The 13,513-nt window shown below is 50.2% G+C and overlaps 2 protein-coding genes across 2 annotated transcripts in view; both read right to left on the bottom strand.

Annotated features, from left to right (window-relative positions):
- The window catches only part of LOC101075083 (histone-lysine N-methyltransferase 2C-like), a 40,715-nt gene extending 30,028 nt beyond the window's left edge, over positions 1–10,687 (bottom strand). Inside the window, exons 1-13 of the mRNA XM_029842711.1 lie at positions 10,572–10,687; positions 10,281–10,357; positions 8,372–10,157; positions 7,334–7,516; positions 7,215–7,237; positions 6,817–6,900; positions 6,540–6,649; positions 6,307–6,457; positions 6,056–6,227; positions 5,158–5,272; positions 4,922–5,085; positions 283–4,118; positions 24–191 (exon numbers count right to left, since the gene is read on the bottom strand). Coding sequence (XP_029698571.1) covers positions 24–191; positions 283–4,118; positions 4,922–5,085; positions 5,158–5,272; positions 6,056–6,227; positions 6,307–6,457; positions 6,540–6,649; positions 6,817–6,900; positions 7,215–7,237; positions 7,334–7,516; positions 8,372–9,621 — 6,256 coding nt within the window. The 5' untranslated portion in view covers positions 9,622–10,157; positions 10,281–10,357; positions 10,572–10,687. The remainder of the gene's footprint in view (positions 1–23; positions 192–282; positions 4,119–4,921; positions 5,086–5,157; positions 5,273–6,055; positions 6,228–6,306; positions 6,458–6,539; positions 6,650–6,816; positions 6,901–7,214; positions 7,238–7,333; positions 7,517–8,371; positions 10,158–10,280; positions 10,358–10,571) is intronic.
- A 1,471-nt stretch (positions 10,688–12,158) lies between these two features.
- The window catches only part of xrcc2 (X-ray repair complementing defective repair in Chinese hamster cells 2), a 2,299-nt gene continuing 944 nt past the window's right edge, over positions 12,159–13,513 (bottom strand). The window contains exons 5-6 of the mRNA XM_011608174.2: positions 13,149–13,425; positions 12,159–12,628 (exon numbers count right to left, since the gene is read on the bottom strand). Of these exons, the coding sequence (XP_011606476.2) occupies positions 12,334–12,628; positions 13,149–13,425 (572 nt within the window). The 3' untranslated portion in view covers positions 12,159–12,333. The remainder of the gene's footprint in view (positions 12,629–13,148; positions 13,426–13,513) is intronic.

A 13,513-nucleotide genomic window follows, 5' to 3' on the forward strand; every position in this document is an offset into this window, starting at 1 on the left:
TATATCAGATGATAGCTTCCTACCAGTGGAACAGCTGAAGCTGCTCTGCTTCTCCTCTGGATGCGATTCTCCTCTTGGGTCTTTACCCTCACCTGACTCCTCAGGTAGCTTCTCCTGTGGTGGATCCTCTCTCTTCTCATTTTCTTCAATTACCTTCTCTGATGCCATCACTTCTTCTGCCAAGTTGGGATCTACAGGATATTGTAATGTCAAAACCTAAGCGCTTTGCTCAGACGCTGAGCCATTTTCAACATGACCCCTTTTGGGTCTCTTGATACTTACATTCAGCAGCTGCAGACTCCCTCTGAGTTTGAATGTTCTGCGGGACGCTCGTTAACGTAGCATGAAAACACAGCAGTGGGCTATCAGGACCTGGGCTGGGGGTGTCTTCCGAGTGGCCAGAGACTGGACTTGGATGCACTTGTCTGTTACTTGACTGCAAAGAGCCACACTTAGGATTGGTAGCTGGGCTACTGGTCACACGATGAGGAGAGAGAGCCTGAGGGCACACAGGAGCTCCAGTAATGTGGCTACAACTACGCATTGAACTGCTAACCTGAGAGGGACTACAGCAGACAGGACTCTGGGGGCTAGGACTAGCCAGACTGGAACTAATATCAGCCGAGTTGGCTGCTCTGAGAGGCAGGGGACTGGTGGAGCCAGGGCTTTGTTGGCTGTCAGTGACACACGGGTTGAGGGTATGGTGTGCAGCATCTGGAGAATGGCTCACCACAGTGGACTTGTTGTACAGTGAGGAACTTACAGGCTCTGGCATCATCTCCCCAACATTGTCGGGTTTCTCAGGACCAGATTCAAAACTAACCAAAGAGGGGAGAAAAGAATTCAGCATCTTTGAACTGACATCAATGTCAACCTTGAGACTTGAACTGGGTCCAGGTTTGTTTTCAGTGTTTAGAACTGGGTTGTGTTGGGGGCTACAGCATAATTTATTGGACTGAGCTAGACTGTGTGGTGAACTTACAAACTCTGCGGTAGTTTGTGCAAGGCTGCTCTGTGTGGTGCTTGCTGAGGCACCTGAGGGAGAATTAACGGAGGGGGTATCAACATTAACAGGATTACCTGGACCAACGTGACAAGACCTATCTGGAAAGTGACTTGAGTGAGTCTCAGTTCTTTTCGCAGGTGAGAAGGTGGCCTGGTCATCGTGGCTCACAGTGCGCTTACAGGGTAAAGGCCCACAACTAGTCAAGGTTGTTGTCTGTGAAGGACTATCCGGGTTTGGGACACTTAACTGAGCAGAACGTGGAGGACTTACATTTGTCTGTGTGACCTCTGCTGAACCACAAACAGTGAAAAGGATCTTCTCTTGATCATGAACAGAGTCTCTTGGGCCATCACTGATCGTAGCTGCATTATGAACTATGCTATCATGATCCAGACTGTCTGCAGAAGAACACAGGTCACCTGTTTCTGGTTCAACAGAAGGATGGGGGAGCTGGGCCTCTCCTTCATTTTTGTTTGACTGAAACAAGTTAAGGTACGTGGGGGGAGGTGTTACAGCGTGTGAGCTCTCTGGAGATCTAACAGGTGATTCAAAGAGGTTACTGGGTTGGCATGAGGCTTCATCAGTGGCAGGACTGGGCTCCCCTGTTAAAGGACAAGCTGGAAGAGAGGCAGCTGAGATTGTAGGCATCTGACTGGTATGTTGAGGACTGTGACTTACTGACCTCGTTTCGAGCATGTCATTAGGTTCTGTGCAACATAAAAAGCTGTCACAAGGCCTCTGGGGTGGGAGAGGAACCAAAGCTTCACTGGGGTGTGGAGAAAGGCTTTGAAGTGTGGGTTTGGAAGGAACAGAAGCTAGGCTGAGATGATCTGTGTCAAGTCTGCCACTTAAAGCAGGAGTAAGACTCTTTGAGAGTTTGTCATCTGTGTCACTGGTTGCCATTGGCGATACATTGGAGACGGGGCTAAGAGAGTCCTGACTTTTTTCCAGGGTCTGCCTTTTCTCAGCAAGTCCCATCTGGATGGGGAAACAGTCCAAAGACAACACCTCACTTCTGTTGTCGCATTTAAAAGTGACTTCTGACTGGACAACAAACTGAGATGACCCTAACTTGAACTGGGAGGGCACTGGGCTAGAGGGTTGTGAGACACTGCACTTGATGGGAGGCTGAGATGGTGACGGGCTGCATGGAGCAGACAAAGACTTTGGAGAGGCCTGTTTGATTACTGTCCTCGTTGACCTACAATAGACTGGTGAGCAGTCTCGGTCCGACTTGAAAATGGTGTGAGCGTCCCTACGGGGTAACAGAACTTGACTAGTTGATTCAGAAGCTTCCTGGACTAGGGGGGGTTCAGGATCTTCTGCAGGATGTGGCGTTAGTTCTGATACACAGTCTTGTGCAGGTCTAAGCAGCGGAAGGCTTTGCTGGCATGGAGTGTCTGGTGGTGGTGTTTGCTGAATGTTGGAGAGTCCTGGCTGAAGCTGCATCTGACTGGGAGAAGGGGCATCGCTACACAACATCAAACTTTCCTGCTCTGGACTATGTGGAAATGTTGTAGCTGTACACTGGTCTTCAGGGGAACTACTGATAGTACTAGTGGCTTTGTGGTGGCCGAGTTGATCAGAGCTATTCTGCATTTCGTTTAAATTGGCAGAACTCTGATGCATTCTTGCAGGGCCGATAATGCAAATGTTGGGCCTATCCTGGACTGCTATTTGATCGGGAGCAAGCGAAGGGTCTTCTGGGTGCTCTGTTGGAGAAGAGTTAGTTCCCAAGTGGTTTTCTTGATTTGTAGAATCTGTCCTTTTTTCAGTATTAGCATGTGAAGATACAGCAGTTACGTGAAGCTTTGCAGGCTCAAAATGAGAAGAAAGACCCTGTGGCGAGTCCAGGTTTTTAGCAAGAGTGGGTGCAGGACTAGGAGGAGCCTCTGTGGGATCACCGTGAAGCTGTGCAACATTACCAACAAGCTCTTTGGGCTCAGGACTGTGAGGGAGGTCTGTGGGGGGAAGTTGTGACGTTGGACTACGATGAAAATCGGGTGGATCAGCCTGAGTTTGTGATGGACTGTTCTGGATCTCTGTGGTTGTAAAACAAAGTAATGCAGGACTGTAGAGAAGCACAGAGTGTTCAGATTGATGCGTTGCAGGTGTACGTTCCACAGATTCAGGATGTTGATGGAGTTGTGCTGGGTCCTGATCGGGTGGCTCAAGACATTTCTCTGCTAGTTCAGCGTGAGATGCTGCATGATCACTGCCAGGTTCCACTGGGTCCTGATGAAATGGTGAACGCGAATCTGTGGGCGACTGCGTTTCAGGATGATGCGAAGGACTGTGATGGAACTCTATGAGGTCCTCCTTAGGAGCAGCAGGACTCTGCTGGGGCTCTTTGGATTCAGGTTGAGGAGGTTCCGAATCAGAGTGGGGAGTAGATTGACCTGGTTGAGATGGAGGAGGACAGTGATGGGGCTCTTCAGGATCCCGGTGAGGTGCAGCAGGGCAATAGCAGGACTCTGAAGGAGAAGGATGCCGGGGCTCAACTGGATCTTGGCGAGAGGCAGCAAGATTGGGCTCTGAATTGTAAGGCTGAGGTGTTGCAGGACGATCAAGCTGTTCACTTGGACTGTGCTGAGATGGGGGAGGGGTGCTATGAAGCTCCCGTGCATTCCTAGGAGATGCTAGAGAACAATGCTGCTGCACGAGGGCCTCCTGGTGTGGTGGTTCCTGAAAATAATGGATGTCTTTTGATTCAGATTCAGGGTGTGGAGATTGTTGGGCAGGACTTGTTGGCACAGCAGAACTGTGTTGGACCTCTGTGGATTCTGCCCGACATGGTGCAGGATGAATATGTGGATCTGTGGTGTTCTGCTGAAGTGAGGGACTACATTGAGGTTCTGCTGGTAGTGGTGTACACTCAGGCTTTACTGGCTCCTGTGATGGCTCTGAAGAGATGAACTGGGCTGGAATATGGAGGGAGATAGTGTCTTTGTCGTCTGGATCTGTTGGCAGTGAAATGAAGAAACTTGGTGGCTGCGTAGGCCGGTTGGGTACTAGTTCCCCTTCCTTAGGTCTGCAGGTAGAGCAGATATAATCTTCAGGTCCCACCCTGCCCTCTCTCTGCCATCCACTGGCACAATCAGTATGGACACACCTGCGTGAGAGAAAACTGAGAATGAGGTGCAAGACATGTTGGAAGAACTCTAAAGTGTGGTTTGACATTGATGTGTGAGGTCTGAGTGGTTTTTAATACTGGACAGGATGTTGTTCTGCTGAGAACTGAATTAAATAATGTCAATGGAAACGTAGGAAAAGTGTTATGCCCAACTATGGACAGATGGGGGAATTTTGATCAACCCACAGAATTTGAGCCACTGCTCAAGGGTGTCAAATGTCCAGATAAGGACCGAGGACCGTCCGTCTCTCTGCAGAATAATTAGACCTGTTAGGTTTCATCCATGTCTGTAATGTGTGATGCTCAATAACGCAAGATTAAGCCAACACATCCAGATTTGAAGCTTTTCTCTGCTCCACCAACGTGGTGAACCACATGTTCAGATCAATCATGAAGCTATTTGAGTTTTGGAAGTGCCATTTTTGAGCACTGCGCATGGATCAGGTTAACTATTCTGAACATTACTCCTAGTTAACTGCATTCGATTAATGGCAGTTTAGCACAGTTTTGCTGATTTTGCCGTGTTTTTGGAATGTCCTATTTTTAGCTAAACAGAGTGGTGCTGTCACCAGGTCACATTATGGGTTCGGCTTTCACTGGTGCCACCAAGATCAGAGGTGAAATGCACCACAAGGAGGAAACATACTTAAAAGTCTAAACTTTCAGATGAATCTGACCCACAGTGGGAAATCCTTGTCAGATTTCTGATTTCTGAGCAGCCTGAAGGTCAGCAGGGAGCAACGCAGAACGTGCAAACGCAGATGTAGCTGAGATGTGGCTACCTGAAGCAGCAGATACAAGTCAGAGTCTCCTGTGGTTTGTAGGGTTCAGGGGAGCTGTCACAGACAGGACAAGGCAGAGCTGGGTCACATGGCTTGCACAGAAATGGGTGATTGGCCCACTGGCCTGATGACCTAACACCACATCGACGGCATATTCTACAGTTCTGAGGAAGACACAAATTAAAACTCAGTCTTGATTAGACAACACTACGTTTGTACGTGTGAGTTTGACTCACCTTGCAGCTCCAGCCAGTGCTTGGTCTGTGATCCAGGGGTGGTGTGAGACAGTGTGTATGGTAGGCCTTATCACAGCGCTCACACACCAGCAACGTTCCCTCAATCCCTCGCGATCTAACACAAAAATATAAGAGTGACAATGGATTCACCTGCACTTCACACTCCAGCTCTGAAAATGGAATCGATCGAGTCATCTTGTGACCATTTTAGGGTTTAGATTGTGTTTTGTCTGTAACTCAAAGCTCTTCAGTTTCAGAGAGCAGAGAAGAAACCAGTGGAAACTTAAATTTACAGCCAGTCAAATCCAGCTTTTTTGAAGCTTTTACTGTCTAAGTTCATATAATAGATAATAACAATAGATAATAATCATGCCTCGTATACTGTATGTTTCCAATCTTATTTGAACTGAAACAGAAATATTTGAAAGGTTAACATTTAAAATAAGAAATGGAACAGCCAGGGCAGGATAGGAAAAAAAAAACATTCCAGAACATTTTGGATCAAGTTGACCAAATGATGAATGTGATAATACGAGGTGGTCGAGCACAATCTGTCTCCACAGAAACATCTGACCTAAACAGCACAAAGCACCTGATGAAGGACATTGAGGCAGGGTTTATTAGTCCTGATGTTAGCACAGATAAGTGGCTTTAAAATAACAATGGATCCTTCAGATTAGTGTTCTGGCTCACAAACAGAAGGTAAACACACTGATTTCAGAGGATCAAAGAGAGGGAGCAGTTGGTCTTCTGTCTGCTCAACGTATATAGAGATTCAAAACAATTATGGGAACACATTACTTTCTTCAATTGGATTTAATGTTTTTACAAAAATCAGAAAATGGTTAATATCTGATAACTGCAACGAAGTATCGATGGAACGAAAGTATCGTGATACCTGCAGCCCTGGCAGACTCGACACTGTGGACACTGCCAGCCTGCTCGGCACAGGGGGGTGGGGACGACAGGAGGGTCCAGGCAATCCCCATGGTAACAGTCACCACAGCAACAGCACATCAACAAGCTGCCGGCATCACCACCGCTCAAACAACGTTTACACGGCAACGTCACTGCAGACAGACAAGAAGGTTCCACGAGGTTAGGTGAACGTGCGCTGTCATCAAAGCTTCACCAGGGGGGGGCGTGTACCTGCAACCGAATGTTTTGTACACAGCAGGTGTCTTTCAGCCCAGTTCTGTTGCGCTCCGGCTGCTGCTGCACAAGGAAAGTGGTAGCTCCGCCCACAGTTTGCTTTGCAGCAACGCAGGGAAGCTCCAAGTCGTTGGCAGTAAGCGCACACCTGGAGAGAGGATGGCGAGCCGAAGTGTAAGACGCTGTGACCCAAATACAGGTGTTACACAAGCGAGGGCAGGGAAACAGACCTGTGTGCTTCCTGAATCAATGGCTTTGTCCACGTAGAGCAACGACTGACCTTCGCCACAACAAACTCCCTCTGACCAGGCTGCACACTGCTGGTGAGCACAGCACTGACCTGCAAAGGCACGCACACACACACACACGCGCGCACACACACACACACGCACGCACATACACACACACACGCACGCACACAGTTTATACTGAGCTGAATCCAATCGTGCATCTAACACCAGTTTGAACAGGACTTGTTTCCCAACATGACACTAAGAAAGGCTGTACCTGTGGGGTCAAACAGCGATTGGATGTTGAGATCATGCGGCAGGCCCACGGGTCCGAGCTGCTCCACAAACTCAGAGGAAGACTCTGTGGGCAGATGGTGGTTAACTTGGTTAACTAGGGTTAACTAACCCTAACCCTTTCTCAGAAACAGTTCAGAAGTGGACCTGAAAGTGTGTTAGTGTGTCCCTCATGTTTCCTATTAAAAACATTTATCATATATCTACGGTTTAAAGGAGTACAAATCCACTGGTACACACACCAAACACTCATAAAAGAGATCTGAAAATAAAAAAACACCTTTCGACTGTTATTGAAAATAATTATTAAACACGTGCGGCCAGAAATGCACTTAAAACAAGCTTTGATATCAGTAACTAACGTGAATGACAAGTACTTACCACACTGTTCTGGACTGCTGCACCTGCACACACAACACACACACACACAGACAGTTTAATGGACTGTTGACTCTTCTCAAACATCCCATCCTTTCATGACTCAAAGGTGTGTCACTCACGTGGATGGGGTCTGGCTCCCCCCGTAGCAGTAATCGTGGCAGTCGTTATCACAGTCGGAGGAGGCGCGCCGATTGAGGATGTGGAGCGGAATGTAGCCCGGCGTCGGGCCGAACACCATCAGGTGGCCCTGGCCCAGAGGGGCCTGGTTGTCACCGCGGTAACAGAAAGCACACTGCTTCAAACTGCAGGATTAGAAACATGCATGAGTCCAGGACAAAAGGAACAATGCGAACAAATTAGAGGCCCATCATGGCCCATTTGTTCTCTTTTAGAGCTGTTAAAATGGTAAACACGTTTTGTTCTAGGTTAATAGACATTTAGCAAAATCCCTTCATTTTCTGATGAGAGACAGAGACAGAAGATCCTCTGCCTGTCACCAATGACACACGTGGAAATGTGGCTGGAGCGAGCGAGGAGAGTGAGCGAGGAGTGAGCGAGGAGAGTGAGCGAGGAGAGATCACGAGGAGTGAGCGAGGAGATCACCAAGACCACGAGCGGTAAGGAGCAGATTCTGTCGCTCACGTTCTTCACCACACTCATTTTAATAAAGGAGTCTCCACAACATATCTGGGCCTTTTGAGGTGGTTACATTTCCTTCATCAATGACCATGTGGTCAGCAATACAGTCTGGAGTTGGAGGACCCAGAAGGCCTGGAAAGGTCAAAGGTTAAATGACGTAAAGCCTGGTCTAGTGTGCAGGAGGACTCTGACTGTGGACTGGATGGAGGGTTCGGCTGGACAGAGCTGAACCATCCAGAGAAATTGAGAGAAAGAAAGAGGTCAGAGGTCAGATCCCACTCCACCAGAGAATTTGAGTGGAAGGGAACATTTTCCTGACACAGAGTCTGAGCAGCTCTCTGCTGCAGAAACGTCCATGACCACATCTGGCCACACGTTCCTCCACCTCGACTCTCTCGGACCCACTGCACCACTGACACAAACCCTAACCCCCCCGGGGACCCCTTAGAGCGGCAGGACCTGGATAAGGTCACAGACTTTGGTACAAAGCAGGACAGCAGCATCACATAAACACTTACAACTTCTTGGAGTGAACCAGGATGGGTGGTCCTGAGCTCCCAGAGTCCTCAGACACATTCTGGTGGAACAGTGGAGACAGAGGGTCTTCATCGTCCAATCGGGGACAGGGGGAGGCCAAAGGACTAAAGGTGGGACTCTGCTCTGTAGAGCTGGAACCGCCCCCCTCTCTCTCTGCTGCTTTATCACAATCAATCACCATGGAGACGGGGTTGCAGCTAAGGTCCAGGGAGCAAGGTTGTGGACTAGATGGAGCCGTTTCTGCTGAAGTGAAGACCAAGAACAGGGTGTGAGCTGCACCGCTCTCTCCGATTTCCACTGCACTAGCAGCTGGGTCTGAGCTGGGTTCTGGAAATCCAGATTCTTCACTCAGGTGGTCTGGGCTAGGCTCTGGTTTTGGACTTAAGTGGTTGGGTCCAGACTCAGGATCTGTCTGCAATTTTGGATTACTGTGGTCCTTGCTGGGCTCCTGATTTGGGCTCGGACTGGTACCAGGGTTCCCTTCAGGTTCAGGATGTATGTGATCTTCAGCAGGTTCAGACGGGCGACCAAGATGGTCTTTGTTGTGCTCACATTCCAACCAAGGTTCTTTCAAGTCCTGGTCAGATTGTGAAATAAGGCCACCCTGGCTGGGTTCTGGTCGTGAAATGAAAGAAACCTGGAAGAGTGTGAGTTCTGGATTTGGGTCATCCTGGCTGGGTCCAAGGTCCACCTCAAATTCTGTTTTCACATCTTCCTGGCTGGGTTCAGGGTCCAGCTCAGGTTCTGGTTTGGGGTGGTCCTGGCTGGGTCCAGTGTCCACCTCAAATTCTGTTTTCACGTCTTCCTGGCTGGGTTCAGGGTCCAGGTCAGGTTCTGCTTTTGGGTGGTCCTGGCGGGGTCCAGGGTCCAGCTCAGGTTCTGGTTTGGGGTGGTCCTGGCTGGGTCCAGGGTCCAGCTCAGGTTCTGCTTTTGGGTCATCCTGGCTGGGACCAGGGTCCAGCTCATGTTCTGATTTGGTGTGGTCCTGGCTGGGTGCAGAGTCCGGCTCTGGTTCTGGTTTTGGGTCATCCTGGCTGGGACCAGGGTCAAGATCATGTTCTGATTTGGGGTGGTCCTGACTGGGAGTAGGGTCCACCTCAGGTTCTGCTTCTGGGTGGTCCTGGCTGGGTTCAGGGTCCAGCTCAGGTTCTGGTTTTGAGTGGTCCTCGCTGGGTACCAGGTCTGGCTCTGGTTGTGGTTTCAGATGGCCATGGCTGGGATCGGAATCCATCTCATTGCCTGTTTCCTGGTGGTCCTGGCTGGGTCTAGGGTCCAGCTCAGGTTCTGCTTTTGGGTGGTCCTGGCTGTGTTGAGGGTCCACCTCAGGTTCTGGTTTTGGGTGGTCCTCGCTGGGTTCAGGGTCCAGCTCAGGTTCTGCTTTTGGGTGGTCCAGGCTGGGTTCAGGGTCCAACTCAGGTTCTGGTTTTGAGTGGTCCTCGCTGGGTGCAGGGTCTGGTTGTGGTTTCAGATCGTCCTGGCTGGGTTTGGCGTCCAGCTCAGCTTCTGGTTTTGGGCGGTCTTGGCTGGGTCCGGGGTCCAGCTCAGGTTCTGGTTTTGGGTGGTCTTGGCTGGGTCCAGGGTCCAGCTCAGGTTCTGGTTTTGGGTGGTCTTGGTTGGGTTCAGGGTCCAGCTCAGGTTCTGGTTTTGGGTGGTCTTGGCTGGGTCCAGGGTCCAGCTCAGGTCCTGGTTTTGGGCGGTCTTGGCTGGGTTCAGGGTTAGTGGACTTTCTCCTGGATGAACGGCCTCCTGCTGTCTTTTCTTTCACCTCTGCACAACAAAACACAGTTTAGCTGGAGCAGGTGCAGCACAGACGGGTCACCTGTTCACCGGGTCACCTGTTCACCGGGTCACCTGTTCACCGGGTCACCTGTTCACCTGTGCGCTACACACCTGTCTCCTGGGGTTTCTGCTGCGCGGCATCCACACGCTCCTCATCTTCCTGCTGGACTCGGCCCCGGCCCCGCCCCCTAACAACAGGTAGAAAGACACCTGGTTACCTGGGCAGAGTTTGAAATGCCCCCAATGACAACGACCAGAACCGATGAGGATTCTGATCCATTCACACGGTTCCCCAAAAATCCAAACTGACATAGAAGCCCAGAACCGGGTTTCATTTCCTCTGGGTCTGGGTCAGGGGTGGAGGACCACCCGACCCAACATCGACCCCAGAACCACACTTACTTCTTCCTGGACTTGGGACAGGAAGCAGGAGCAGCTGGAGGAGCCGGCGGAGGCTGAAGGGGGGGGGGCAGGTGTGTTGCTGCTCCCGTCCTTCCGGGGTCGCCCACGAGGCCGCCGCTCGCTCACGTTCAGACTGGTGGCGGCAGCCTTGGCCAACTGGGCGCTCCGTCCAGCCCGGGTGACAGGAGGGGTCAGTCCTCGGTCCCGAGGATCCTGGGCCTCAGAAGGCATTCTGAGGAAAGACCGGGACAAAGGGTTGAACGCACCGACAGTACTGGAGCCGGCAGGTAAAGGGACAGAGGGCAACACCTGGGCAACAGCAACGCCCAGTTTTAAACTGTTGGAGAAGCCAAAAGCGAAGGGTTCATTTTATAGGGTCAGGTTCACACATTTTACCCGTATTTGGCTGCAGCTCCACCGCATTTTAGATCACTTTTTTTTTAAATCTTAATATAACAGGTACCAGAAAAAGATGAAAATTGAGGAAGGTTCTTTCTGATCACGATCAGCAAAAGTTCTGCAGGTGGTTAACAGGCGTAACATTCAGCTACAAATGAGCAACTCTTCCACAGATAGTTGCATATTTAAATTACACATACAGACGGTGCGAGCCAACGGTTGTTTAACGCAATACTAGCCGCTAAGAGAATAAGTTCTTACGCAAATGTGCCGGTAAATGGTTAATACGAGCTCTTTAAAATAGGTTTATTTGGAGGAACCCAAACACAGCGGTTAGCCATTAGCTGCCGTGGACCGCCCAGTTGACTTAGCACTTCTGCTAACATTAGCGCAGATAGCATGCTAGCAATTAGCATGCTGTGGGGATGAGTGCGTCTATCACGCGCTGCTGTGTAGCCATTTTCAAATGTTGACGAGGGTCGTAAAGTTAAGACAGGAATTTCGAGCAGGGAGTCGAAGGAAGAGAGGGAAAATGCTTCCTTACTGATTTGATGCGGTTCTCTTTTTCCTCTCCAGCTTTCCAGCCAACTTAAAACGGTCTGTTTAAATACAACTGCGAACTTCTCCGAAGGATCGCATGTATCTCACACGCCCGGCATGGCAGGGTTCTCCAACGAAACATTCCCGGTGATTTTGGAAGTAAGAAACGGGTGATATTGCGCTGGAATCGCTTTTAAAAAATTAAAGTTAAAGCGGTCTCTCCGTCATGGAGGCCATGTTTAGGAAGGACCGCAGCGCACCCTGTCAGTGATAGCTGGAGAAGTAGGTCTCTGAAAATATGAACTGTCGTCCCACAGCGGACTTGTTAAGCAGGACTTCGCGCTTTTTCCCGTCCAGGCGGCGATTTCTCACCAGCTGGACGCAAAAACGTAAAGTTGTCGCGGCGAGAAGGCGCTGCTGGCTCCGTATATTTATTTGTGTTGTGTAAAAAGTGACTGACCCCGCGGAGGGATTTGTCGGGGAACTTCTCCAGTGAGGCGGTCCCTGTCATTACACCCGAAGTCCCGGACTGGATCGCGCTGGCACGCGGACCGCCTCGGAGCCACCGATGGTTGATCTGCATCGACAAAAATGGCGCCAAGATTCCTGATCACGGTACAAACATTAAGGTCTCCACAGCAACAACCAACATCTGTAAAAGTTTTATTAAAACTCTGATCTCACAACAACTGAAAAAGATCAATCTGACAGCTGACGTTCCTGAAAAAGACATCTGTTAACGACACGACGGACCACAACAAACCTTTATTAAGCAAGGGGAACAAAGTGTGTCCTTTAAATCACAAATTAAATTCTTTTCTTTTCAAACAAACTGGACTCCTCCATCCGATACATAAAAGCTGCTGCTCCTCTGGGACGGCAGAGAGGGCGAGGTGTACTGGACGCCGAAGACCTGCCGCCGCCTTTCCCCCTTATCGCCTTTTACCGAGTCAGACATACTGTCCACTGTCTGCTCTCGAGAACACAACAGCCGGTGTTTCACCAGCCGTTGCCATGAGCGACACAGATGGGGCCGGGCAAAATCGGAGGAGGCGGGAAGTCCGGCGAAGTTCCTCCTGATGGCGTGGCATGTGGCAAACACAGTGATCCGGTAGTCCCTGAAAACGAGAGGACGCTTGAGGTCAATAGATACAAATCCTGTCCACGTCTGCTGTTCTGGGGTCAGAATCCTCACATGGGCACCATTTGGTAGTGCAGCCCCCCCACGCATCCTGAAGCCTCCAGATCCTCAGTGAGGCTGGAACACCAGGACCACCTGACAGACCACCTTGTCTCAGTGACCCAGTCAAGGTGCTACAGAACCCTTTGAAACGCACCTAAATGGTGTCAGCACCGGGACGAGTAATTATTTTTATCAACTGATGAATAAATATAAATCTGACGTGTTTGTTTTGTATTACTGCCATTAATATTTAACTCTGTTATTAATTAATGGTCATGTGTAATTTCTCATACGAGCCCAATAGATGGTCTACTACTGTTTGCCATCATCATGGGGCGCATGGAGGGCACTATAGGGGGTACGGGGGTTGTTCTGGACCTGAACTAGCTCCATGTACCAGTACCACAGTAGTTCTCCAAAGAGCCACCCAAAGGTCCTGATGAACCATCACGTACCTGAGCAGACGGGCCAGCAGGAGTGAGCACTTGCTGAGTTTCTCCTCCTGCTTGGTGGTGCTGCCCCCACCCTCACTGCGGTCCAGCCAGTAGAACGCAGAGATGCTGTCGATGAGGAGGAGCGCCAGGCCTGGCCGCGATAGAAACGACGTCTCCAGGAGGTGGAGCGTCAGGACGAGCTGAGAGGAGGAGGAGCAGTGGACCACCAGGAGGCGAGACAGGCAAGAACGTAACGCTAACTCAGGGGCAGCGGCTGAGGCGGCGCCCGAAGAGTGAGCTGAGAGGAGAGACGGAAATAGGGATTTCCAAGTCCTGTGTCTCCTAAATGTGGAAATTGCTTCCATTGCAATTGTGCGATATATATC

This window comes from Takifugu rubripes, chromosome 10 (assembly GCF_901000725.2).
Source record: "Takifugu rubripes chromosome 10, fTakRub1.2, whole genome shotgun sequence".
Lineage (NCBI taxonomy): Eukaryota > Metazoa > Chordata > Actinopteri > Tetraodontiformes > Tetraodontidae > Takifugu > Takifugu rubripes.